Source organism: Glycine soja, chromosome 2 (genome assembly GCF_004193775.1).
Source record: "Glycine soja cultivar W05 chromosome 2, ASM419377v2, whole genome shotgun sequence".
In the NCBI taxonomy this organism is placed as follows: domain Eukaryota; kingdom Viridiplantae; phylum Streptophyta; class Magnoliopsida; order Fabales; family Fabaceae; genus Glycine; species Glycine soja.
In genome coordinates this window covers 49,368,704-49,396,634 of record NC_041003.1, presented here as the reverse complement: position 1 = coordinate 49,396,634, position 27,931 = coordinate 49,368,704, and the positions used below count along the sequence as shown (strand labels likewise).

Sequence of the window (27,931 nt, the reverse complement as noted above, 5' to 3'; positions counted from 1 at the left end):
GCTTGCTATATTAACTTGCACAACAAGAAGATATAAGTGTTTTAAAAGAGTAGAAGAAATGGCTCCTTCAAAGAAACGTAAAGAAGAAGAACAAGTTCTAAAGAAATGTATTCTATACTTCTCTTCATTTAAAAATAAATAAATAGAGATAATTACAAAATAAATGAGTCAAAGAAATCAATAACCCTCCAAAGTAATCATAATGATTTATTACAAACAGTAACGCTAACGCATATTTCTCAAAGCCTAAACACGTGCTACGAATGGATAACAAAGAAGAGAAAAGCTCCTAAAAACTCCGGCAAATCCCAGTTAAATCCAAATCAAGGCTTCACCAGAAACAATCCATCTCCGTGGTCCATTCAGTATCCTGTGGGGAATTCGCAGTTACCATACTCTGCAACACAAATTCAAAAAAAAAAAACAAATTAAAGTCTAAATTGATGCATAATGCTTTATTGGTTTTAATGCAATGACATGGACAAAGTAACCGTTCCATGTCGACCATATAGGGCCAAACAATCAATATTCAATAATTTAATATACCCTAAATTTCAACCTCATAGGGCCAATAAAACATAGCATTTCTTGCACGTAGTGGGTACATATTATTAATGCATGTTTAAATTAACTTATTTTGATAAAATATAAGTACTTACTAGGGGGCTGAGTGACGACATAAGCAGTGCCACCAAAATCGCACGTGCCGGATGCACGTGCCTTCTTCTGATAGTAACTGTTGAAGGCGTAGGAAGCATGTGCCTCCAAGGTGTTAGGATTGTAACACGTGGCACCTGGTTGAATTGGAGTGCAATCAGCCCCACCCTCTCCGCAAGCGTAGTTAAGAGCGTTCTGCAGCTTCTTCTCCGAAGAACCGCCACTAGCTACGCACCATGTCTGGCCCTTAGACGTCGTCGTTGACACCTCACCACTCACCGGAACCTGGCTCTTCCCTACTCCTGACGGCGGCGCCTCCTTGATTTCCTCCGCCGTGAGCGGAATATCGTAAACCTTCTTCTCAGTGGGGTAGAACAGCCCGTAGTTTCTCTCCGACGTGGGACCCGTTTTCTGGTTCTCATTGAAAAGCGCGAAGAGGAAAACATCGAGTGACTCATTTTGCTTCAAGGGGGTCCCACTCCCACTCAACACGCGTTTAACCAAGTTTCCGTTATACGACGCCGCATTGTCGGGGCTGGCTCCAATCTCGTTAGAGTCCCCAGCAGAAGGCCAACCCGTTTCCGAAACCGCGATCTTAACGTCGTCGTATTTGAGTGCTGACATGGCAGCGAAAACGGCGTCGATTTGAGCGTCGAATAAGTTCGTGTATTTTAAACCATTACCGGAATCAACCACGCCGGGGTTTTCCTTGAATAGCGCGTAGTCTAAAGAGATTTTATCAGAGTTTGCAGCGTAAGCGAAAAACGGATACGCATTCACCATTAAGTAGGAACCGGTTTGGCGGAGCAGGTCGAGCATGGGTTTGATAACCGGTTCGACGAGTTCGGTTTTGAAGGAACCGGATGAGGCGGGGAACGAGTTCTGGAGCGCGGAGAGTGCGATGGGTGAGGAGATTTTAATGTTTTTGTCGAGGTTGTACTTTGTTAGAGAAGCGTGGACGTTCTTCATGGCGGGTACGAGGAACTTTGTTGTGTTGTTGGGGTCGACGAAGACTTCGTTTCCGACGGCTATGGCTTCGATTTGCGTGGCGGGGTAGTAGGTGGAGATGTTGGCTTGGACCCACGCATCGGTGAAGGACTGGTCCGCGGCGGCGTTGGCAAGAAGCTCGTTTGGCATGGCAACTACGACCTTGATTCCCGAGTTTGCAAACGCGGTTAAGACGGTGGCGTCGGTGTCGTAGAGCTTCACACGGTTCAGACCTTGTGCCTTCAGAAGCTCCACCACTTTCGCTGGTGTAGGTAGGTCGTTCGCAACCCTTCCATAGTTTATTCCAACGGATCCCGCTTCTGCAACATACAAAGTTTAAAGTTATTATAGCCATGCAAATGAAATGAAGCAACAAAATTTACATGCAGTTTCATAAGTATTATTTTCTAATTAAACCTACAGTTCATCTTCACAATACATGTCATCAATCACTTTATTTAAATTAAAAAAAAACATCTTTTCAATAATTAAATAAGATTTGCTTCTTAGAGTATAAAAAAATTATTAAAAAAAAAATAAAAAGCAGTTTAGAAAAACAAAAAATATTTATTTTATTAAAATAAGTATTTTTTTAGACAAATAATTTAAACAAACTGACTTAATAAAGGTCTAAAGATAGATTATGAAGGAGAAATTCTAATTTTGATTAGAGAAAAATACAAAAAAAAATATATATGAAACTAGATATAAGTTTTGTGTATGTAGAAACTGAAAGAATGATATTACCAGATGATGAAGAAAAGAATGTGATAAGGATGAAGAAGAAGGAAAATGCGAGAGGAGCCATGCTCAGTTTGCAGAGCATGCAGACTAATAGAGAGAAATTAAGAAAAGAAAGTTGCAGTTAATTAGTATGTGAGGAGAGGGTGTGGAATTTTATAGAGGGGAGTGGGGACATGGACTTGGTGGTGGTGAGCCAACGTGGTTGAAGGAAAAGAGCTTTCACTTTACACCGTGTGGGACCCTTGACCCATGTTGGAGACCCACCCACCAATGCACTACTCTCAGAACCGCTAATGTTAGGTTAGAAAATGTTACTATTACTACTTGCGGAAGACAACAGAAAGAAAATGTTAGCTGAACTGTCCGTTGGATCCTGTAGTGGGCTATGTTGTTGTCGCGAATGTCAAGGGGGACTGGAGGTACATGTTTGGTTCTATACCCGACAATGTCTAATATTATTATTGGCTTCATTTTGAAACAATGATGAATTTACGGCCTATTTTTCAATAATTTTGCTCAAATTTGAACGTTGGACTTTGCCATCCAGCCCTGCTTTGATTTGAATTTGATTACATGTGCTTGCTTGCCTTTGTTTTTGTTTCTTCTGGGTAAAAAGAAATAAATTGGTGGGAATCAATTAATTCAGGACTGTATATATAATAATTCATCAATTCTCTTGCCAAATGAATAGTAGGCATCATCATCATGACAGAGTCGTACTATTATTTTATGATTTTATCATGCCAGGATCAGTTTCTATCTATCATTTGCTATGGGAGTATTGCATTATTGGCTCGATCAACTGTTTGTTCAAAGTTCATACCAATGAAAGTACAGTAAATTAATGATATAAAGAATTTTAAGGTCATATATGTCCGTCAGCTCTCTTCCAAAATGTTGTTTCTGTGATCCTTTCCCTTCATTCTTCTTCAATTTCTCGCAAACGCACTCCATTATATAATAGAATTTTTTCGCAAAAAAAATGGAAAATTTGTAATTCTTATTTTTCTTCTTCTCCTTGACTAGGAATGTAAAATTCTTAGACAGAGCATTAGAAGTTTCTCTCGTGTTGCACCCAAATCCCACGTTTATCAGGAAACATGTGTGCTTTTGCTTAAAAAGGAAAGTTTCCCTCAGGAAAAAAAATCTTAAGCTTGATGGCCATTTATTTAATTTATGCTTAAATTATAAAATCTAACAGCAATTAGGTAGCCAAACTACGATTACTTAATCTAGGTTTTCTTTTCAAATATCATATCTGTGTTCACAACTATACCGAAATATATAATGTACAGAACCATGCATATATATCCAAATGTTTTAAGATATTAAAACAAAGGTAATAGCATAATTAGAGTGGACAAATTCCAAGTTCCGTATTTAATCAAGCTTCTCTTCTCCTTTACCAAAAATCACTGTTTTTTTTTTCGATCCTACGATATGCCTAGTTATTTAGAACTTATATAGTGATTTTTTTTAAAAAAAAGAAGTATTATAAGGTATCCATTACATAAACTTGAGGAATGCAATATTCAGATTATTTCCAATTTCCTATTGCAAATAAAGAAGAAAAAGTGTAGCACCTTGATATATACGCCGCTATGGCATCTTGTCTTGTTTTGTTAACTAACGTCTATCCGCAATTCTAAAGAAAGTCCAATTCAATCATATTGGTTTTCCATGTCTAACGGACATTATTCCAAAATAATGAGTTTAAGTAGTCATTATAAAAGTTTTTTTTTAAAAAAATTACCATATATTACTATACGTCTATACTTGATTGGATGAAGGATAAAATCACACCGTGAATGCATTCAAATTAAATTAAAATAATATTCATTTATAATCACGGAAAAAAAAACTCTAGGATAGTACACGCTGTTTAGTTTTATTGATTTTAGATAAATTTTTAGATGTTTAATTTTATTTTAGAAAAGAAATCAAAATTAATTTTGAGTCCCAAACTAATTAAGTTGAAATAACTTTGTATAATTTTTATGTTTCATACAAAATTTTATTCTTAACTTAATTTTATAATAGAGACACTCAAATTTAAATCACACCAATTCAAAAAATACTTTAATCAAAATCAATTATAATTTATCAGCGAATATCCAAACAGGCGCACATATCCTTATTTAATCAAATGGTGCAGATGAAATGTGAAACCAAGGAAAGCTACAAGACTTGTACAAACATTTGAAGGGGGCACGTAGCGATGAAGACTTGAGAAAGGAGAAATTTGACAGAATTGTACGGTGCCCCGATCACACCATGAAATGCTATTATCGATCACACTATATTTCAAGGAGAGAAAATCTAAAAAAAGAGATTATGACTTGGATCCAAACACATATTATAACCATTACTCCCAGAAATGATAATGATTTTATCTCAGTCAAATTCTCAAAAAGCAGCGAAGGACACTAATACACACACCATGGTGTGGAAATTCCATCTTTTTTCCCACCAGTTTTATAGAAAGTTTACTTGCAGCTTTACCTTACATGTGCTAAGCAATAAAAAGGATTTCTATACATTTTCTTATTTTTCACATATATCATGCTCACTTATTATTAATCACATTTCTATCTCATACATTTGGTTGATAGCTAAAGAATTTAAAGTAAAGAAAAAATAAATCAAAATGTCAACAACAGCAAAAATTATTCCATTTTTTATTTTTATTTTTTGACTCGTTAATCTATGTATACATATATAACCAATACAGACATATTAGATCTAGAGTAAGATTTTTTTTTTAATACATTATCAGTGTAAAAAAATTATATACCATTAATTTATTTTATTTCGTCTGCTGCCAAATTAATTAAATTGTATAATAAAATGTATTAAATGATAGGATAAAGTGTTTTTTTAAACAAATGACATGCCAAAATTATTTTTTTGTCCTTTGATTATATGATATGTATTTCAGGATTAATGACATTTAATTTAGGAACCATATGAAAAATAAAATTAGTAAAATTTCAAGTGAATGCACCTTTAAAATAGCCAGTGACCGGTAAATTAACTCTAAAATACGACTTTTTTTGCGCAGCCTAAAATAATGACTTTGGGGTAGGGTGTAATTGGTATCAGCTTAATTTGGCCCCAATAAATAAATTTACATATCATAGTATTAAAATAATATCATTTGATGATTAAATTATTGTACTGATCATTTAATTATTTTTAAAATAAAAATCTTTAAAAAACTAAACAGAGATTGATGCTATCGTTATTGATCAAATTCTCATCCATACATATCCTAACATAGTAACATATATTTAATTATCAATTTAATTCTTATAATTTTTAAATTTATTTCTTTTAGTTTTTAGAGTTAATAAGTGAATGTTTTAATTTCTAAAGTTTATATTTTAATTCTCAACAGAATTTTGCTGTTAAAATTTTTTAATTAACAGAGTTACAAAATTTTAACAACAGAAACCTCTTAAAAATTAAAATATAAACTTTAAAAACTAAAAAATTTAACTTATTAAACTTCAGGAAAAAAATTCACATATAAATTTAAAAACTATATGAATTAAATACATAATTAAACTTATAACCAAAAACTCAAGTTACTCCTTTATTTATATTTAATTGATCATTGGTTTGTCCTAAATGTCATATTTTCAAAGGGTTTTCATTAAACATTATTTTAGTTTACATAATCAAAACTGTCAACATGGTTGTTACATCCTATATCTCTGTTAGCAAAAAGAACAACACTAGGAAATAATTATAGACATTTTTTTATATTTGTCTTTTTTTTTGTAACATGTTAGTTATAATTAAATTTATTTCATTTGTTATCACCGCATGGACAACGTTTGAAAAACACAAATGACAAAAGGAAAAATGACGCGTCATTAGCAAGAAAGAAAAAAAAAACAGAAGAAGAATGACGTGGGATTAATACTTTTGATACAGAAAAATTTATTGGGCCGTATATTAGTCGGTGAAATGCCCCATTCTTCTATACTTACACAAACAGCCAACTAGTTTTGCCATTATCAATGCAATCAAATAAGTAAATGAATTGCTGGGCCTTTTGCTAATTAAAAATACTTGCGGACGAAGGTAGTAATCAATACATTGGTGCCAATTAATAAAACATTAATTTTACTTGTTTTCTGCAGCCATTCTTTCCTTCAATTTAATATTAACCGAAAAGAAAATTAACAATAAGGGCAGCCATTGAGTTTATCTTTGAATCAACCAAAGGAAGTGGTTGGAGTTGGAGGCCATTTTCTTCTTTCTTTCGGTTCAACTCTCAACGCCACACATAGGGCGTTGGCATGCACAAAAATGAAGAATTGAAGGTCCCATTTCAGGTCGGCACAGTCATGTACTGTTATCCAAATTAAGTAAAAGGAACTTGTTACTGAAATTTTTTTTGTTAGATGAAAGATATTTTTTTATTTGGTGCATTATTGCATTAATTTAATTAATGATTGTTTTTTTTTTATTCATATCTAGTTCAACTAATGATCTACTTATAATTAATCAATATAAATTTCAAAAAGACATATTATCGAATGGTAGTTAGTTATCAACAAATCCTTAGCTGTATATTTTGCACACTAAATGAACCTTTTGTTTTCATCAAGTCAAAACTGTTTGCCAATTTGCCTCTTGCCAGTTTCACACAGGTATCGTTTACTTTAAAAATCTTAATATATAATCAATAGGGAGCTAAGACGTTTCTACACTTAAACTCTCAGGTGTACTAAAAAATGGCAGGCGATTTGGATTGCTACCCTCTTTAGGTCGGTAAGATTCATTCATACTTCATAGTGTTCAATTTCTTAAAAGCAAAGTGTACATTTGATATAATTGCATCTGGTACACTTGGTTATCCAACCTACCAGTCTAACACGAATTGTAAAGGGGAATAAAACAAAGATAATAGAAATAAAGTCATTCATAAACTTTTTCACAAATTTATTTATTTTTTTCTGAAAAAGAGTTAGTTCCGGATAATATTAAAATTTTTACAGTTAAATAATTAGTAGTTTATTTTTTCATTTTATTTTTTTTCTTTCTAAAATTCATTTTCAGCAAAAGTACAGATAAAGAACAAGTTAATACATCATTCATGCGTTAAGCTTAGACAATATGTAAAGTATTCCTTTAAAACTTAAGATTTTAGGTGAATTCATCCCTAAAACTATACATAAGCTTATGTGGGCAATTTTTAATGTCTTTACCTTACTTTCCCCATTAGGAATTTGACGGTATTTATGATGGAAGTTCACTCTACGTTTTTCTGGTTGGTTCACCTGGTCACCAATTTTAGCTTGTTAGGTTTTGATTGGGGCGGTGTTATATATATATATATATATTTTAGGGAGAGAGGCTTCTGTCCAACCATTTGAGGAGGGCGCATTTTATTGTACAGATAAGGACAAGGAGGTCCCAATTGATGGATTGGGTGGAAGTGGGACATATTATTTATATCATAATGTGTAGACGTTATGTTTCACATTTATCCTTGTTTCTAGCCACCCCCTACCCTAACAAAAAAAGAGAGGTTATTAATAAATTTCCTTTTTCCATGGCATCAAGCCTACAACCTAAATAGGAGTAACTCGTTCATCTCCAACATAAACGACAGAACTCATGTTTAGTTGTGAAATACATAGTTAGAACTTAGAAAACATAAGTATATGGGAGGATTTGGTTTGGTTTGGTTGTTTTCTATTTTCATTTTTAATGAAAATAGAAAATGATAATAAAAATTTGTTTGGTTGGATTTCTCTTTTTTCAGTGAAAATATTTTTCCAAACGAACAAAAAATTGAAAATAATAAAATTTTATTTTCAATGTTTTCAGTTGAAACCAAAAATATTATTTTAAATAAAATGTAAATCTAGAAATATATTTCTTGTTGAAAACGCATTTTCAGTGTTTATATTTTTTAAAAATAAAAAATAAAAAGTTAAACCAAACATATATTTTCAGAATTCTAATATTTTAAAAATAAAAACAGTTTTAAAAAAATAAAAACACAGAAAATAAAAATATAACATAATGTAAACCAAACACACCCTTATCTATTCTATTATTTTCAAACTAAAACCAAAAGTTGCTTTAGAAAGAATTAACTTCAGGAACAAATTATGGTAATATATTGAACTAGACGTGTAAACATAGACTTATCAATATATTAGGATTGGATTTTGTAAATTATGATTTTCTATACCCGAATTAGACCAAGAAGCCATAATCATGTAATTATGTAAATCATAATGTGGAAGCCGTAAAACAGAGAATCGTGAAAGTCATGATTGTCCATATCCTGATTAAATAAATCCATAAGCGTCAAGAACTTGTTTGAGTAGAATTGATTAATTGGTTTTTCACTTTCTTCCTTCTCACTCTCTTTCACACACATAATAATGGAAGATTTCTAGGAGCGCGACTGCTGAGTAGAAAAAACTTAACGTGTGTTTTAAGGGAGAGAACCAATAATACGTTCCTCAACTATTAGAACCAAGTGGATGAAATCAATTTAATTTAAATATTTTTTTAGTCTTAAATTTTTAAATTTTTATTTTTAAGTCGTTGAAATTTTTTTTATCTGTTTTTAAAGGTAAAGACTGAAAAAAGGTTAAAAAACTAAAAGTAAAGATAAAAAAATTAAGACAAAATAAAAATAAAAAGTTTAGAGACTAAAAATAAAAAAATATAAAAATTTAAAGACTAAAAAGATAGTTTATCCTAAATTTTAAACAGTTAACAACAACAAATACCTCTATCTTATTATTTTAGGTCACTGATGGAAACTTAGAAATCTGTATCTTTCTGGTCCTACGCTTTTCATTTTTATTTTGGTCCACAGATGCTTTTGTTTTTGTCATTATCAGCATCTCTTTTAATTCATTTATGAAGACGATTTCGTTAGTGGTTATCAGGCCCAATAGACAAAACAATTATTTGGGTAGGCTTCTAGAATTAAGATAGGGAGTTGATATTCATACCCCTTTTCTATTTTTCGCACCAACTTATTTTTTGTATTTTAATTATTATATAAAGGAATACTATTATTGTTTAAAAGGTATTATTGTTTCTTATGTAATAAAAAATTATTTAACATTAACATTAGGTTGATTGTAATGATTAGAGGTTACTCTACAATAAATAGAAGACAAAGAATACAAAATTTCTTCTATTTTTCTATAATTTTATTGTTTCTAACAAAATTGTATCAGAGTTTGGGTTCTAAAAATTGAGAGAAACATTTAGTGAGTTAAGAGGTGAAAAAAATGACTTGAACTTGATTAATTCCCTTTTCTTACCAATGATTATTATGATAATTGGTGTACTCACACAAAAGTCTTGTTAGGTTCATAAAATGCTTGGAATGTTGTAGAGAGTATGAGATTTTATTCTTTCTTTCAACATCTCATCTTTTTATCCACGACTCACGAGTCCTATCCTATTTAGCTTCTTCAAATACGGAGTAGTTAAATTTAGTTTAAATGAGTTTATAGATATTGTACTATTGCCAAAATTGAAAACACCAGATACACTCCATTGCTGTCCAAGCCTTTTTTTTTTAAAAAAAGTACTGTTCAATTCTTTTAATATTGCTCTGTGATCTCAGGTTTGCCAATCTTGTTTCACTTACCCATTTGCACTTATTAGTGTACATTCATAAGATTCTTAAGCAGATGATTTAAAAAATCATAAGCAAAAGCGTTCAAATTAAACAATTTCAGTTTCACAACATAAAAAACACTCTACAACGTAGGGCAATTTCAAACATAATAAAGAGCAATAAACTTGCTGGTTCTTGGGAGTGCATGAAGCAAAATATGGAGTTGCAAGAAAGAGATGTTCCAATAACACAATTATTAATGTAAGTTGGGCTTGGCATCCTAACGTATATAATGTAGCAGGCCAACAAATACATTTTATCCAAATAATTTGTACTATTCACAATTGAAGGATTAAAGTTCTTATGTATTATCTGTATTTTTATTTCATAAAGACATTAAATGGTTGAATAGCTTTTGAAGCAGCACGGATCCAAAAAAAATCAATTGTAGGAATAATATCCACATATATAACTCAGTGGGAACAATATTCATATTTTAGATTTTTTTTAATTACATTTCAAATTATGAAAGTATTTTATAACTATACATACATGTTACATTTACAAAAATTAAAATTTTGGTGGGGGCACTTCCGCAGTTGGGCCTAAATTGAATCTGTCCCTGTTCTGAAGTTATCATACTATCACGTACCATTCGATCAAGTTGAGTATAATTATAGCCTGCATTTAGCAAGTTTACCCAAAACTATTATTTTCCATATAATTAAAAACTAATATTTGATGACTCCATCTCACATACTAACCATATTAATTTAGTAAAATATTAATATTCACGTTTTGCTTTTAAAAAAACATAACCAAAAAATAAATATAATTCATTATATATAAAATAGGCATTAGGCATTAGCACAATATCATGTATACTAAAAAGGATTAAATACTGTGAAAAAAAATCCTATTTTTTTAAATGACTAGGTAAGAATGTAAATATTTATGATTCAAAATGAAATTTTAAAGAAATAAGAAAATTTATAATACTAAGATAGGAAAAGTCTAATTAAGCCAAACATAAAATAGAAAGTTTGACCAAAGGGAAAAGAATTAATCAACCGGACTGAAGGTTTGGAAAACTGAATTTGGTAGTTCAGTTCTTTCGTTTTTGTACTGAGGATTCACATGAACAAAGTTACCTACCATATATTTGCTTACATGCATACACAGGTAGTTCAGTTCTTTCGTTTTTGAACTGTGAGGAATTTACATGAATAAAGTTACCAACCATATATTTGCTTACATACACAAAGACACTAAAAAAAACAAGACACGTGGCACATACCGTTATACTAGCATCCAAGTGTGAAATTTACATGCACAAAGACATTAAAAGAGAATACACATGGCACATACCGTTATGCTAGCTAGCATCCACAAGTGTGAATTGATTGAATTCCTGAAAAATACATTTTCAAACATCTCAGGTTCCATTCTATACATTAGCGAATTAGTTTCCTTATCGTTCCAAATTGAAATGTATAAAGCCGTTCAATTACACAGAAAATTCACCCCTAGCATATTTCGCACGCGCCTTGATTATAAAATTAATTTTCCTTACATTCTATTCAGCCGTTTGAATTTGTTTACAAACAAAATGAAAAAATTTATCCTAAACCCTCATTATGATTATGATGTGATAGTGAAAAAAAAGTTAATGAAATATTTAAAATAAGTAGTCAAGACAAAATGCACTAGCCAATAATACTATTACTAACCAAGACCCTACGAAAACGACCCCGTAAATCATAGCCCCCACAACACACAGCATATATAAAGAGAAACAAAGACATAGCATAGGGAGAGAGAGGGAAATGAAGAAAGGCAACGTTCAAAAGAACATAGGGTGTTTGACACTATGCACTGCTTTACTCTCTCTCATCACAATCTTCATTATTCCCTTTTGTGAGTCCTTCAACTACGGCCAAGCCCTGTCCCAGAGCCTCCTCTATTTTGAGTCACAACGTTCAGGTCGCTTACCCTACAATCAAAGGGTCACTTGGCGACACCATTCTGCCCTCACTGATGGCCTAGAACAAGGGGTAAACACATTACTTCATAGTGTATATTAACATACAAACCTTAAACTATGTTATTTTCATTTTGTTCTAATATTATGGCTATGGTTTTTGGGCACGTAGGTGGACTTGGTGGGAGGGTACTATGATGCAGGGGACAATGTGAAATTTGGGCTACCAATGGCTTTCACCATAACTCTCCTCTCGTGGGGTGCCATAGAATACGGCGAACAAATCGCCGCTGCCGGCGAGTATGCTCACGCTCTGGAGGCCATCAAGTGGGGAACCGATTATTTCATCAAGGCACACACACAACCAAATGTTCTTTGGGTTGAGGTATTTCAATTCTCTTCATATACAATTCCGGTGAATATAATTTTTTTTTTTATTTCGTATTTTGAAAATTGACTATCCCACGCGCCGCCGTCGAAAATGGGATGAATGAATACTTCTTCCAAACTAACCGGAGGAATAGATTTAAATGTCGGAACAGTCAACGGATTCGTCCTGAATTTCCTGCCATCTCGCCGTGACTGCCGCGTGTTATCACTCGCAGCTGGGCATGAACATGGAATTTTATACACTATATATTGATTAAAATTATACGATAAATTAGAGTATCTAAAAGGAAAATTATTATGCAATCCGGTCATATAATTTCAATTAATCATGGGATATGTTATTAATTATTTTAATAAATTTAAAAACGTAACTATTTATACGTATTACATAAAGATAAAGATTAGTCGACATCCAACATTAATAGAAAAAACATAAAGATTAGTCCAGATTACAATATCTTAAATCATAGAGTAATAATTATTTTTAATATATTAATTAGAATTCTTAAAAAAATATATTAATTAGAAATTGTGTTGCTAAATGCCAATAATATAAATTAAAAAAAATGCATTTTTAGAATTCAGACTTGCAAAAATGAGAACAACAGAAATTTCACTGAATAAAAAATAAAAAAGAAGTGTGCATGTTAAATTCCTTTATGAAACTTGTTATATGTGTATATAATTTAGTCTTACGAGAGAAAATGTTCAGGTGGGTGACGGCGACACTGATCACTACTGTTGGCAGCGGCCGGAGGACATGACTACGTCACGGCAAGCTTACAAGGTTGACTCGAACAACCCCGGCTCGGATGTCGCCGGCGAGACCGCGGCAGCGTTGGCAGCGGCGTCCATTTTGTTTAGGAGAACAAATCCACATTACTCTCAACTACTTTTGCATCATGCACAACAGGTATGCTATAGTTTTGTTGACATTTCATAGTTAGATTAATTAATTTAATTAGAATTAATTTCAATTGGTCCTGGGAGAGATTATAAAATAAAAGGGATGTGGTTGTTGTGTTTTGTAGTTGTTTGAGTTCGGTGACAAGTACAAGGGCAAGTATGATGAGAGTGTTGGAGTGGTTAAAGGGTATTATGCTTCGGTTAGTGGCTACATGGATGAGTTGCTGTGGGCAGCAGTTTGGCTATATAGGGCCACCCAAAAGGAGGAATATTTAACCTATTTTTTGGACAAGGCTTATGACTTTGGTGGGACCACTTGGGCCATGACTGAATTCAGTTGGGACGTTAAGTACGTTGGTGTTCAAGCCATTGCTTCCATGGTAATAATTCCCTCACACACACTTCCCTTCTCCTTTTTTTTTTCTTTTCCTTTATTGTAATTTGTAATATCTCGTTGATCATTCTTCTACCTTTCAAAGTTTTAAAATGCCAAAAAGGTACATTAGAAGTACTATACTGACTTTCAAAAGAAAAAAAAAAAAAAAAGAGCACCATGGTTTATTTCTTTATATATTTCTTCATGGGTTCAATTTACATTGAGAGTAAATTCTCACCAGGTATATATATTAAATGTAAAAAGTTATAATTGACTAATTAAGACCAATTCAAACAAGTATCTGAATCTTATTTCATGGTTTATAATCAATAACAGCCTGATTTAAAACATACGAGGTGAATATGTAATGTATAGCATGTTTGGTTTCACTTTTCACGTCTAGAACATGAGTTTCTTACTTGGATCTGAACGAGTTGTCAAACACGCTAGTAGTGTAAATTGCTTACCGACATTTTTCATTTGGACAGTTTCTTATGGAAGAAAAGAAGCACAAGAAACACCAAGTCATACTCAAACAGTATCGTTCAAAAGCCGAGCACTACCTATGCGCGTGTCTCAACCTCAACAACATTACTAACGTGGAGCGCACCCCAGGAGGGTTACTATACATCCGCCAATGGAACAACATGCAATACGTAGCAACGGCATCGTTTCTTCTCACGGTGTATTCTGATCATCTCCTAGCCACAGATCAGAAGCTGCATTGCCAGAAAGGAGAGGTGGGTCCCCATGAAATGTTGGCCTTTGCAAAATCACAAGTTGATTATATTTTGGGCACTAATCCAATGGCTATGAGCTACTTGGTAGGATACGGTCCAAAATTCCCGCAGAAGGTGCACCATAGGGGCGCATCCATTGAATCATATGGGGAAAATAAGGGTTTTATTGGGTGCACTCAGGGCTACGATAACTGGTATGGGCGCGTTGAACCCAATCCAAATGTACTCATTGGAGCACTCGTTGGTGGGCCTGATATCAAAGACCAATTTAAAGATGAGAGACGAAATTACATTCAAACAGAGGCATGCACCTACAATACGGCAGCACTAGTAGGGGTTTTTGCTAGATTGCATCAATCACATGCACATGCTGAAACCCCTTTAGTAGCTTCTAGCTAATTGGGGTTATACGTTATAGAGATAAATTTTTGGTTCATTGTTCCGGGCAAAGAATATTTCTTACTAGTGCTTACTTTTGTACTGCCATTGTAATTGTAATTTGAGTATAGTATATCGTAAGATACAAACTATACAACCAATGTTGACTCAAAAATGCGTCTAGAGACATTAGGTGGAATAGCAAATTGTACCACTTATACTTAGTCTAGCAATTGGAAAGAGTTGCATTAGGAGTTAAAGTAGAAGGTTCTGTTCTTTTGGGTTAGTAGTTAAAGACTTGTATTCATAGTTAAAACTTGGATAATTTAGCATGCACTTTTATTTTTGGTCATATTTACGACTTTATTCAAAGCTTAGAATTTTCAATTTATCAGAAAGGGAAAAATAATCATTAAATAAAAAAAACGTGAAAATTTAGTGAGGTTTAACGTCAAAAAGTACAATTGAGAGAAAAGTTATGAATTTGATAGATTTGCAACCTAATAATAGTAATAGTTGCAGCTACCGACACAAAGGAGGCAAGTGTCATTGTAACACTTGGAGCATGTAGGAAGGGAGATCGAATGTCCCACTAATCTGACAATACTGTATGATTTAAAAAATTCACGGGATTCTTGGGTTTTTCTTTCTTCATAACTCTGCTTGCTTGGCATCTGATTTTCCATTCTTCTTCTTCCCCTTTAATTACGGTTGCAACGAACGGCATGAGCTAAATGGCCAAAAGCACTTTTCCTTGTAACCGAATTTGCGGGGAAATGGTCTCGCATGAGGCACATGGAAAAGCCACCCAAAACGAAAATCAAGCAGGATTTAGTGCCACGATGTTTTTAATTTGGTTTTTTTGAGTCCTTAAAATTCAAGTATTGGTCACAATCACAAGGTTCAAAATGTGGAAACCCAGCACGAGAGACCATGTTCCCATTTACTAGTAATAGTACTTTCTTTTTCTTCATTCCTGCTTGGTCGACGCGCACTTTTAGCGCGTGGAGCTGTCAACACGGTTGGTACTTTTTCACTTTAGGACATTTTAAGGAAGTGTGTAAGTGTCATTTTCCATGAAGCACAATTAATACCAGATTTACAACAAGAATGTTTGAATGTCGTAAAAGGAATAGTGCAGAAGCGAATAATGTCACCTTGCAGCAAGGGCCAACGGGACTTATAATTGGGATAATTTAATGAACAACAGTAATTAATTCTGCAAGAAAATCATGAAACTATAATGGCAATTCGTGATGACTCAGGGCACTCACGATTTAGACGGGGAGTTTTAAAGATTCTGGAAATTTCATCAAAACCACATTAACTCAAGTGGCATTGGTGAAATATAAATCAGAAAGTAATTCCAGCGGGAGGAAATTTATCAAATGTTGAAAAAATTTGCTAAGAATACTCTTTGAAACTCGTAATTTAATAAAAAAAAATTATATTTATGAATAAAGTTGAAATCAATGTAGGATTTTACCTAATAATAAAAAAGGCACTGGTAGCACTTCTCGATATCAAATGCATCAAATTAACACTACTAGAAAACTAAAAGCTTGAAAGGTAGAACGGGGGAATAAAAAAGAAGTAATACATGGTAATTGAAAATTTTAAGAGGGTGAACTTTGGCCATTTAGTTCCATCTACTAATTTTTGCAAGTCGTTCATGCAAAATTCTTTTTTTTTTCTTGAAAAAAACATTATGAATAATTTTTCTTAAAAAAAAATTCTATTTATGTTTTTTGTTTGGGGGAGAAGTTAAAATAAAGCCAAGAAACTCAACCAAACAAATGTCTTCATCATCAAGGCCCAAGTTTCACCAAAAAATTAGGAAGGCCCAAGCTCAATGAGTACACAAGATGCACGACAATTGAAATTTTGTATCTCCCATTTTTTGAGAAATCCCAATCTATCCCTTCTATCTTCTTCCTCGATTTTCAGACGAAGGAGGAAGGAAACAAGGATTTGTGGCTTTGAGACGAAGGAGAAAGGGAGCAACCTTTGCAGGAGGTTGTCATCGCGAGTGGATTGTGAAAGGTGATGTTAATTCATTAAAGATAATAAGATAATTTCAAATGGAATAAGGAGTGTGGTATGCACTTGCGTGAGTATAGGATTCAATTCCGCATGCACACACTATGGCATTGAGTTCATTTGTTTTGGGCATTATGCCATGGCCCAAGGCAAAACCTGTTGGGACTTGAATCTTCAATATATAGTGCTCGAATCTGATTATTTTAGGATCTTGACGATGCATTAATTTTATCGATTGTACCATCGTATGACAAGGCCCCCTAATATGAGAAACAAAATGCTCAATTTATGTTAATCCTCGTTCTTTAGTTCTATGTCACTGAATAATAACCCAATCTATATTGGAATTTTCATTAATACACAGTCATTGAAGTATATATGTTGAGCAAATAGTTAGGTTTGTGGCTTTGTGTTCAGGATTTTAGGGTACAGATTCTTCACCAGTTTGCTGACGTGACTATAGTACGTAGAAATGTTCAATGAATTCTTCTTACTCTTTACTCTATATAGATGAGGAGGAGAATCAACCAAAACATTCTTGTTTACTCGTGTTATTTCATCTTATTCATGCCAAAAAATGTAATGCTACAGCTTATATTTGTTAAATTTCACAAGCTCTATTTTTTTCTTCTTCTAAACTATATAGGATTTTCTTTTCACCTAATTAACTCTCATTGCAGGTAGATATGATGTTTCTCGGTAGTTTTTCTTCTTGTTAGTTACTTCATCCTTTGTCAAAAGACATGCACATTAACGTTATTGTGTATAATTTTAATCACAAGATTAAAATTTTCATTTTATTTCTTTAGTACCTACCAAACTCTCTTGTGGCCCCATATATTATTGTCCTGCACACAACACAAGGAGTCAAGTTAATTTTTATTTCATTATATTTCTACACCTAACAAACTGGTGGTCTTTTATCTCACATTCTACAAAGGATAGGAACAAGGTTAAGTAGGTAACTCTTCAGTAAAAGTGTAAAACCCTTCTTTCTTTCTGTCACAGTTTAACCCATCTGGAGTGTATGAATCTCTGAGCAGATTTTATTTCTAAAAAAGATAATAAAATGAGAATAAATGGATATGGTTTTCATGGTCTCTTTGAATTTGAGTAGCCAGGCCTGACTTTTGGCCCACTACTTTAATTTTGGTGGTGCCATAAGCAGAATCGAGGGGAACTGCCATGACATGGCAGGAGCCAGGTCTCCAAAGCTCAGGATATCTGTTCATTCGATGCTGGAAAGATTTTATTATCAATATTAATTATTAATATTTAGCTTTTAACAATTTATTGGGATGTAAAAATAAAATAAATAAATAAAAAGGATAAGATCAGATCAAAATTAACATATTTATTAGGATAAGATCAAATTAGATTAAATGGTAAGCTTAATGCTTATACTTATTTAAGGATAAGATCAGAATTAACATATCTGCCATTCTGATATTATCTTATTAATAGCCAATAGATGAAGGTATCAATATTAAAATTATTATTAACATGAATTTAAATTCGATACACTAAATATATATATATATATATATATATATATATATAAAAGCGAATAACAAGATATAGATCTAAGTGCCAAAATAATGCATATTGCCAGACAAGTACCAAAGTAGGTCGAGTTGTCTCTCATTCCAATCAATTTTAAAGTGGACGATACCTCCCATTCCCAACCACGAAAAGGAGTTGGGACAAAAACATAGACTCAATGGAGGGACCCTCCAGCCATTTCCTTCACTGTAAGGACACATCTTACCCCTCACAAATATATAGGACCGTAAAGGGAAAAAAGAAGTGTTTAAATGGCCACAAATTTTACTTCTTTTTTACACCAAATGAAAAGCTAACCACATTAGACAAAGAATTGCTGATTCTGCGCTGCTGTGATACAACACATTACACATACACCAACTTAGTGATGATGTAAAGAATAAACTCCCAAGACTCACATCCTTTGTTTTTTGCAATTGTTACTGGTGTCTTAAAACAGGAAAAAAAACGTTTACTACTTTGAAGAGAATTTATTTAATACTTTTTTTAAAAGTAATTAAAAATATTTAATACTATGACATATTTTTTTTTTTTTTTAATGATACATTGAAGATACTTGATAATGGTTTTCTTTCTTTTCTAACATACCTATTTAAAATTAATACTTTCTGTTTTTCACCCTATTATTTAAGATTATAATACACAAATAATAATTGTATTCGTGCACTCACTTTTTCTTCTATATCCTTCTTTATCACAATTTTTTTCTTATTTTTTTCCCTTCACTCATACACATAAAAAACGAAGAGTACGTTTATCGAATCCATACACAAATTTAAAATAAAGAGTCTTGTCATTTATACTAAAATTATCTGTATTTTTTTAATATATCTTTTTCTATTTTTCACTTTTACATTTCATATACAATTATTTTCGTTTCTCTTTTAATAAGCTATAATTTTAAAAATTGTAATTAATATTATCTTTAAATTTTATTCTGACAGATAAATAAAAATATTTTTTCAAGTGTCAAATAAATGATAAACAGGGATGGTAATTTTTTTTAGTAGAAACAACCAACCAATTAACCACATTGGATTTCAAATTGTCAACATACTCAACCAATCTGCTAAAATAGAGACGGAGTTTAATCCCCCAAACCCAGGACTTCAAATGGTAGTTACATATACATGGGGCAAGAATGATTAATAATTAATAACATGAGTAATAATTAATAAAAGACCGAAGCCGGTAAATTGTTTAGTTTCTTCTGCTGCTGCAGAAACGCTTACAAGTTACAAGGGATCTCTAGGAAAATAACACAATAATCTTATTATTATTATTACATAGATAGAATAGAGATCTCATAGTTGAGAAAGTAGGTTTCTACATTGTAATTTGGCAATTGATGCTATTTGTATCTGTTCTGGACAGATTGAACCTTAGTACCCTCTTCTTGTGCACCATCATATGACTTTTCAACATTCTGATTTGCCACCTCTTCCTTGGTTTCCTTGGCTTTTTCCTCTGCAACTCTTTGGAACTCTTCAGCTGTGGAAGGTGCCCTCTCTTCCATCAAACGGTTACTACGGTTTCCAGTTCCATTGCTCGCTTGCCCATAATTCTGATACATTCAATAACCCAAAAAATAATACACTATTTTCTGGTCACTGTAACATTTATCGACACATAATACAATCAATAGATTTTCATTTTTAGCAAACCCCCTCTGAGTGTATGTTTCGATTTAATTTTATTAGAGAGTTCAAATTTCAAATATGCTTTTACACTTAAATTAACAAATTCTCCCCTTTTCATTTTATGTGTTGGAATTCACAAAAATACTTTTCCAACTTTAATCTAAACATAGCCTTTTCTGGGTTTTAATCCATTTCTCAAGTCTGGATTTCCACTTTCAAGAACTGGATTATGCAGAAAAATGAAAACCTTCCATTAAATACACGAATTCTTCTTTGTCAAGCACATTCGAAAGTTAATTGCAACTTATTTCCAGCAAAAGGAAAAATGAATGTGAAAATGATTAAAATTCCACTTTTTATCAGTCTAATTTAATTTTCTAGGTGGGGGGGGGGGGGGTATTCATACAAAAGAATAAAAGTATCTAATGTAAATTAGTAACTCTACAGCAGAGAAGCAAAATGAAGTAGAATAATTTGGCACAGGAGTGAAAAAAAAGGAAAAAGAAAAAGAAAAGAAGAGAGATTTAAAAAGGAAATAAAAATAAAACGGATACCATAATGTTGTTGAAGAATGGCCTACTACTGCTAGACTTTACCAAGGAGGGTCTTGAAGTGGCATGGAGAAGAGATTGGAACCGACCACCAGCCATGGTTCTTCTCTCTCTCTCTCTGTATATGCAGATGTGGCAAATTTCCCAGACTAGGGTTCATTTAGAAAATATTTCCCAGACTAGGGCTCTTTTTAAAAAAATACCAGAGGGGTGCTGTTTTTTACGTAGCAACAGTGAAATTATTCATGCAAATCGCTAGCATGAACAGCGCCACACTCAGGCACGCGACACGTGGCTGTGTCGCCTCTGCCACTGGCGACAGCACTGATGTCGCCACCTGCAATGGCGTTTTGGCCATGCAGGGTGGAGTCGCTGGTCAAACCAGCGCTTCCCCACGCGTATCAGGTACAGCTTTTGCAGGTGAACCAGCTTTTGCAGTGCAGCTGAAAACGCCAGGTCCTTAGGCGATTTAGGGTGAAAACGCCAGCTGCCTTGGCGATTTAGGGTCTTCAAATATTTCGTTCTGTGCTTATTCTTGCAACTGCTTCATTTCATTTTTCTTGCAAACTACTTCATTATCCTTTTCTTGCAACGGCCAGAGGTTTCATTTTAAAGCTATTATCCGTGTTTTGTGCTTATTCTTGCAACTGCTTCATTTGATTTTTCTTGCAAACTGCTTCATTTTCCTTTTCTTGCAACTGCCAAGGTTTCATTTTAAAGCTATTATCCGTGCCTTTGAGCTTGTTTCTTTTTTGTTTTGGTGGATTTAGCTGTTCAAAAAACTGTGTGGTATGAAATTTTTTTTAAGTTATTTTGTTAGGTTGTAACTTAATTTTTGTATATAGTATTTATTTATTTTAAAATTAAATTAACGTTTATATTTGATATGCTTGTTTAAATGTGTGTTTAAATGTCAAAAATAAAAGAAAAATTGTGTAACAATATTAATTTGAAGATAATATTTTGAGTGAAAATAAAAATATTTTGAATATGAAATTTGTAATAATTTTTTAATTAGATTAGGTGGGTGTTGATAATTTGTATAGAACTCGCGTTTAATTGCTTCTATCTTTTCCTTCCGTGAACAATTTTCGTGAAATAAATTTATTTACATCTTTGTTAATAAATTTATTTGGTTATAACTTTTTTTTCCAAAATAATCATAGATGTTGATTAAACGTGTACATGAATTATTTGATCCATAACTAAATTCTTGCATCGTCCCATCGGATATGTCATATAAATGTGTTCTAGATTCAAAATTTGTTAGTGTGTTAAAAATTGATGAATGTTTGAACTTTGAATAAAAAAAATTTGTAGATTATATTTATTTAAAGTAAATATTTTGAGTATGATTTTTTTTTAAGATGAAGTTGTAGTATTTTTTAATTAGATTAAGTTGGTTTTTGGTGTGTTAAAAATTTATAAGCGTTCAACTTGAAAGTGTTAAATATTTTATTATATTTTTAGCAATTTTGTAATTAGCTTTTTCCATGTTAAAGCTATTAATGTTAAGATTAATTATTTATAATACTAACTTCGTTCATGAATTATTTAATTTTGTAATACCATATACAAAATTAATGACTTTAAATAATTACGAGTAATATAATTTAATATACAAAATCAATAATTTTAAATACGTAAAACTATTATAATTTAAACATAACATATTTTGTCTAATAATTACTAAAACTAACGTAATATAAAATATTTCATTCTAACCTAATTTAAAATTAATAATTTCCCGTACATACAATTTTTCTTAATCTATGATATTAAATATTTAAATTAAATGTAATCTACCATATACAACATTTAAACTAAAGCTAATCTATAATTATTTCTAATCTATTTTAAGGAAAATTTCAACTAAACTTAATCTACCATATCAAAATTAAAAATATTCCTAATCTACCATATAAAATTAATAACTTAGAGTATGTAAAAGTATTCCTAATTTATCATATAAACCTAAATCTAATCTACCATATAACATTAACAATTCAAACTATAATCTTATACTACCTAAAACTATTTATTTATCAAAATATAATCTAGCATATATAACATTAACAATACAAAGAGCCCTATACAAAATTATTATCTTATACTACCTAAAATTATTCATTTATCAAAATATAAACATGTACATAAATAAAAGATATCAAATATATTGACTTATACTACCTAAAATTATTCATTTATCAAAATATAAACATGTACATAAATAAAACATATAAAATATATTGAATATATAACTTACAAGCTTTTATGAAATGGAAGAAGACAAACTGATCAGCACCACTCTCAACACACAAGCAACCACCAGCTACCTCTCTCTCAACAGCAACCACCAGCTACCTCTCTCTCAACAGCAACCACCTTCTTTTTCACCTTCAACACACAAATTTTACAAGCAACCGTGAACTGGAGCCTCCCTTTCAACCACCTTCTTTTAAATCCCACTGAAGCTGAAAACGCCAACATCACTGGCGCCTCCCTCTCACCCAAATCGCCACCCGAGGTGGCGCCTTCCAGCTACGACCGCAGAGCTGCAGGTGCTGCAGCTACGTTTGCAGAAGTGCAGGTGCTGAAGTCGCTGGTCAAACCAGCGCTTCCATGCACCTCTGGATGCGCCAATAGGACCTGCGATATGCAGTCCTTTGTCGCCAGTCACAGTGGCGACATGCCACGTGGCTCTTCCCTGTTGAAGGCGCCATCTCCACTGGCGCCATGCACTGCTGCTACGTAAAAAACAGCACCCCTCTGGTATTTTTTTAAAAAGAGCCCTAGTCTGGGAAATATTTTCTAAATGAACCCTAGTCTGGGAAATTTGCCTGCAGATGTTTGTTTGATGGATAGAGACGGCAAATTTCCCAGACTAGGGTTCATTTAGAAAATATTTCCCAGACTAGGGCTCTTTTTAAAAAAATACCAGAGGGGTGCTGTTTTTTACGTAGCAGCAGTGCATGGCGCCAGTGGAGATGGCGCCTTCAACAGGGAAGAGCCACGTGGCATGTCGCCACTGTGACTGGCGACAAAGGACTGCATATCGCAGGTCCTATTGGCGCATCCAGAGGTGCATGGAAGCGCTGGTTTGACCAGCGACTTCAGCACCTGCACTTCTGCAAACGTAGCTGCAGCACCTGCAGCTCTGCGGTCGTAGCTGGAAGGCGCCACCTCGGGTGGCGATTTGGGTGAGAGGGAGGCGCCAGTGATGTTGGCGTTTTCAGCTTCAGTGGGATTTAAAAGAAGGTGGTTGAAAGGGAGGCTCCAGTTCACGGTTGCTTGTAAAATTTGTGTGTTGAAGGTGAAAAAGAAGGTGGTTGCTGTTGAGAGAGAGGTAGCTGGTGGTTGCTGTTGAGAGAGAGGTAGCTGGTGGTTGCTTGTGTGTTGAGAGTGGTGCTGATCAGTTTGTCTTCTTCCATTTCATAAAAGCTTGTAAGTTATATATTCAATATATTTTATATGTTTTATTTATGTACATGTTTATATTTTGATAAATGAATAATTTTAGGTAGTATAAGTCAATATATTTGATATCTTTTATTTATGTACATGTTTATATTTTGATAAATGAATAATTTTAGGTAGTATAAGATAATAATTTTGTATAGGGCTCTTTGTATTGTTAATGTTATATATGCTAGATTATATTTTGATAAATAAATAGTTTTAGGTAGTATAAGATTATAGTTTGAATTGTTAATGTTATATGGTAGATTAGATTTAGGTTTATATGATAAATTAGGAATACTTTTACATACTCTAAGTTATTAATTTTATATGGTAGATTAGGAATATTTTTAATTTTGATATGGTAGATTAAGTTTAGTTGAAATTTTCCTTAAAATAGATTAGAAATAATTATAGATTAGCTTTAGTTTAAATGTTGTATATGGTAGATTACATTTAATTTAAATATTTAATATCATAGATTAAGAAAAATTGTATGTACGGGAAATTATTAATTTTAAATTAGGTTAGAATGAAATATTTTATATTACGTTAGTTTTAGTAATTATTAGACAAAATATGTTATGTTTAAATTATAATAGTTTTACGTATTTAAAATTATTGATTTTGTATATTAAATTATATTACTCGTAATTATTTAAAGTCATTAATTTTGTATATGGTAAATTATTCATAGATTAAGAATAATTTTATGTAGTATAAATTATTAATTTTAAATTAGGTTAGAATTTAATTTTTTATATTACGTTAGTTTTAGTTATTAATTTTTAGTTTTTTATATTACGTTAGTTAATAGTCGAAAATTTAATTATTAATTTTGTATATATATTATTTTAATTTTTAGTCGAAAATATAAATATTATATTATATATTGAAATTTATATTTGTATGTAATTTAATTTATTTATAGAATATATATGAATTAGGTTATTTGTATAATATATTTTGTTATTGAAATTAAAAAAATATAATTTATTAATTATGTAAAATTGTCTTTGGATGTAATTTAATTTATTTTGTATAATACATTTAAATTTTCGTGATTGTATAATACATTTAAATTTCCGTGATTGTATAATACATTTAAATTTCCCTTATTTTAATTAAGTTTTTTTGTAAATATACTTAATTTGTGTATGTATAATTAATGTATAAATTTTATTGTTAATGAATTGTTTTATATTTTATTTTGTAGGATCAATGGCATCTTCGTCGTCATGCTCATCGAGCATACAAACTAGGTCTGGTCCAGTTGATGGTGACGTCTTGTGGATGCAACCCAAGCATGTTTCAGAACATGTTTGGAATGGGGAACCAGATAGAAAATTACATATTAGACGAGCAGTGCCGACATATCAAGGTGAAGAACAAATACCAGAGGAAATTGTTCCTCTACTTCGGCAATGTGGGTTTTATTGGATCATGAAGATGGGATACCTAAAGATAAATGCGACCTTAATTAGTGCGTTCATTGAAAGATGGAGGCCCGAAACCCACACGTTTCACCTGAGATGCGGAGAGGCTACCATTACTCTCCAAGATGTGTCAATTTTATTAGGTCTGCGTACTGACGGGGCACCATTAATTGGTTCGACAAATCTTGATTGGGCCAATTTGTGTGAAGAATTATTAGGAGTCAGACCACAGGAAGGCGAAATTGAAGGCAGTGTGGTCAAATTAAGTTGGCTGGCTCACCATTTTTCTCACATAAATATTGATGAGGGTAACGTTGAACAATTACAAAGGTTTACCCGTGCGTGGATTCTTCGATTCATAGGAGGTGTCCTCTTTGTTAACAAAAGTAGTAGCAGAGTTTCCTTAAGGTACCTACAATTTTTACGTGACTTTGAACAGTGCAGCACGTATGCGTGGGGACCTGCCGTGCTTGCGTATTTATATAGAGAGATGTGCAGCGCCACCGATTACAAAGTTAAATCAATCGGAGGTATGTGCATCTTAATCCAAATGTGGGCATGGGAACGATGCACCACTTTAGCTCCAAAGAGGACACCTCCCGTCATAGAAAATAAACCACTTGGACACAGGTTTGTCGTTAAAAAAATTACATTTGAATTGAAAATATTTAATGATGGAACATGTTGATAATGATGATTTCATTTTTATTGTAGGTGGCTGCGACGTGGAAATCAGCATATCGGCAATGATGATCTTAGAGTTTTCCGTCGCAAATTGGATCTGATGAAACGACATGAGGTAAGAAGATTGTAATGTAATGGTTAAATTATATTTTAATATGTTATGTTTGACTGAAAATTGACAAGTTTGTTGTTATATGCAGTTTGTCTGGGAGCCATACACACCAACTGTGATGGCAGCGCTGCCTCAAATTTGTGTGGTTGGAAGTGTAGTCTGGTTCGCGGTGGTGCCACTGATTTGTTTTCATGTTGTTGAGTGGCACCAACCCGATAGGGTTTTACGACAATATGGATTGCAACAACCTATTCCCGGGTGTCCTTCGCAACCGCAGAATCTCCATGGCATAACGCTCAAAGGCAAACAAGATGAGAATTGGTTCCACCTGTTGGCCCCAATCATTAGTCAGTGGAACAATGCAGCGCAGTTTAGGGTCGACGTTTATCCTCGACAGCAGGGCCTACTAGGTTTTAACTCGGACTATATGGTGTGGTATAGGCGTAAAACAAAGATGTTTGTCGACCCAAACAATGCAAACACAGCTGCATTGGTATTTATTTGTTTTTCAATGTTTAACTTCTAATAATTTTCTTAAGCGTGAGCATTAATTTGTTGACGCTAATAATTGTAGGGTGAAGTTGTGGAGACTTTACAGTATATGGTGTCACCACAAGGGAGGAACACATGGACAGTTGATGATCTCGTGCCTTACGTGGATAAGTTGGCGATTATATCAGAAGAGCAAGAGAGAGTCACTGAGCCAGTGTCACATGGTCCAGCATCAGAGCGTGAATTCCCAGCACCAGAGTTTCACATTCTTCAGTCAAGTGTTGAAACTCGGGGGTTAGGCAGACGAAGGGAGCCTGTTCAAGCGGAGCAATATTCGCAACAAATGATGGAGCGTGGTCATGGAATGTATTACACGCCAGCAACATTTTCCGAATATCCTTCACAGATGTATCAGTACCCCTTTGAAGGTCATCACACTGATACTTCTGCGAGCGAACATTCGTTCGGTGGTGTTGCGGAAACACAAGCTCATTTTTCATGGCCCACTATGACTCCTTCGCAGCAGCACGATGCCCCCATGGCAACACCTAATGCCCCATTTGCTCCGCAATGGAATGTACCCGGAGCAATACCTGATATGGGCGACTTATTAGGTGTTGATTTGCGTCAGGAGTTTTCTGCTGAGGCTGAGCAAGCAGAAGCGGGGAGACAACGCGGCAGAAGAAATCCTGATCGTCAAGCACGAAGATGGGATCGACCGTGTGGCACATCCTCACGACATCGCGGACACCATAATGACTGATTTTTATGTCTCTGTGTAAATTTTTTGTTGTTTGTAAGACATTTGATTTTGACAATTAATCAATCGCATGTCATTTATTATGCCTTACTAATGTATAGAGTTTATGTGGCGCATAAAAGTATAATAATAAACAAAGTATAAAAATAAAAGTAAAGTACACAAACGAAAAAGTAAGTAGTTTTACTAATGTATAGGACTTAGGGGATTGGATTAGGGGTTACGGTTTAAGGGTTACTGTTTTGGATTAGGGTTTTGGGGTAAGGTTAGGGTAAGGACTTAGGGGTTTTCATTAGGTGTTATGGTTAAGGGTGAAAGGGTTTTTAACCAGTTAGGACAAAAATATCAATCCTTAAACTAAAGTAGAATTGAATGCACTCAAATTTAACTATATATGAATTGACTTAGATTTGTAAATAATTA

General features: G+C 33.1%; 4 protein-coding genes across 7 annotated transcripts; 2 read left to right on the top strand and 2 right to left on the bottom strand.

Moving 5' to 3' along the window:
• Positions 1–95: 95 nt before the first annotated feature.
• On the bottom strand, positions 96–2,537 carry LOC114402555 (glucan endo-1,3-beta-glucosidase 12-like). Its single transcript, XM_028365183.1, has 3 exons — positions 2,392–2,537; positions 660–1,964; positions 96–397 (listed from the first exon to the last, which is right to left on the bottom strand). Exons 1-3 carry the CDS (start codon positions 2,468–2,470, stop codon positions 363–365), a joined length of 1,419 nt encoding a protein of 472 aa, XP_028220984.1. The 5' UTR covers positions 2,471–2,537; the 3' UTR covers positions 96–362.
• A 9,265-nt stretch (positions 2,538–11,802) lies between these two features.
• LOC114402546 (endoglucanase 11-like) lies at positions 11,803–15,123 on the top strand. Its single transcript, XM_028365172.1, has 5 exons — positions 11,803–12,054; positions 12,154–12,366; positions 13,084–13,284; positions 13,403–13,657; positions 14,142–15,123. The coding sequence occupies exons 1-5, from the start codon at positions 11,827–11,829 to the stop codon at positions 14,790–14,792; spliced, it is 1,548 nt and encodes a 515-aa protein (XP_028220973.1). The 5' UTR covers positions 11,803–11,826; the 3' UTR covers positions 14,793–15,123.
• A 4,393-nt stretch (positions 15,124–19,516) lies between these two features.
• LOC114402526 lies at positions 19,517–23,428 on the bottom strand. 4 transcript variants are annotated; one of them, XM_028365159.1, is made up of 3 exons: positions 23,408–23,428; positions 20,611–20,689; positions 19,517–19,938 (listed from the first exon to the last, which is right to left on the bottom strand). In XM_028365159.1, exons 2-3 carry the CDS (start codon positions 20,662–20,664, stop codon positions 19,726–19,728), a joined length of 267 nt encoding a protein of 88 aa, XP_028220960.1. In that variant the 5' UTR covers positions 20,665–20,689; positions 23,408–23,428; the 3' UTR covers positions 19,517–19,725. The 4 variants fall into 4 exon arrangements, with proteins under 4 accessions (XP_028220960.1, XP_028220938.1, XP_028220954.1 ...); XM_028365137.1 differs by having other exon boundaries at positions 20,569–20,697; positions 23,414–23,428; XM_028365153.1 differs by having other exon boundaries at positions 20,611–20,697; positions 23,414–23,428.
• A 2,929-nt stretch (positions 23,429–26,357) lies between these two features.
• LOC114372140 lies at positions 26,358–27,547 on the top strand. Its single transcript, XM_028329567.1, has 2 exons — positions 26,358–26,749; positions 26,831–27,547. The coding sequence occupies exons 1-2, from the start codon at positions 26,375–26,377 to the stop codon at positions 27,509–27,511; spliced, it is 1,056 nt and encodes a 351-aa protein (XP_028185368.1). The 5' UTR covers positions 26,358–26,374; the 3' UTR covers positions 27,512–27,547.
• The last annotated feature ends 384 nt before the right edge of the window (positions 27,548–27,931 follow it).

Coding starts and splice junctions, on each gene's coding strand:
- LOC114402555 (XM_028365183.1), bottom strand. CDS start 2,470: ATGCTCTGCAAACTGAGCATGGCTCCTCTCGCATTTTCCTTCTTCTTC. Junction 1,965..2,391: donor ATTCTTTTCTTCATCATCTG/GTAATATCATTC, acceptor TGTATGTTGCAG/AAGCGGGATCCGTTGGAATA. Junction 398..659: donor TGTCGTCACTCAGCCCCCTA/GTAAGTACTTAT, acceptor TTTGTGTTGCAG/AGTATGGTAACTGCGAATTC.
- LOC114402546 (XM_028365172.1), top strand. CDS start 11,827: ATGAAGAAAGGCAACGTTCAAAAGAACATAGGGTGTTTGACACTATGC. Junction 12,055..12,153: donor CTGATGGCCTAGAACAAGGG/GTAAACACATTA, acceptor TTGGGCACGTAG/GTGGACTTGGTGGGAGGGTA. Junction 13,658..14,141: donor TTCAAGCCATTGCTTCCATG/GTAATAATTCCC, acceptor TCATTTGGACAG/TTTCTTATGGAAGAAAAGAA.
- LOC114402526 (XM_028365137.1), bottom strand. CDS start 20,664: ATGGCTGGTGGTCGGTTCCAATCTCTTCTCCATGCCACTTCAAGACCC. Junction 19,939..20,568: donor CATTCTTCAACAACATTATG/GTATCCGTTTTA, acceptor TGAATGTATCAG/AATTATGGGCAAGCGAGCAA.
- LOC114372140 (XM_028329567.1), top strand. CDS start 26,375: ATGGCAGCGCTGCCTCAAATTTGTGTGGTTGGAAGTGTAGTCTGGTTC. Junction 26,750..26,830: donor ATGCAAACACAGCTGCATTG/GTATTTATTTGT, acceptor TAATAATTGTAG/GGTGAAGTTGTGGAGACTTT.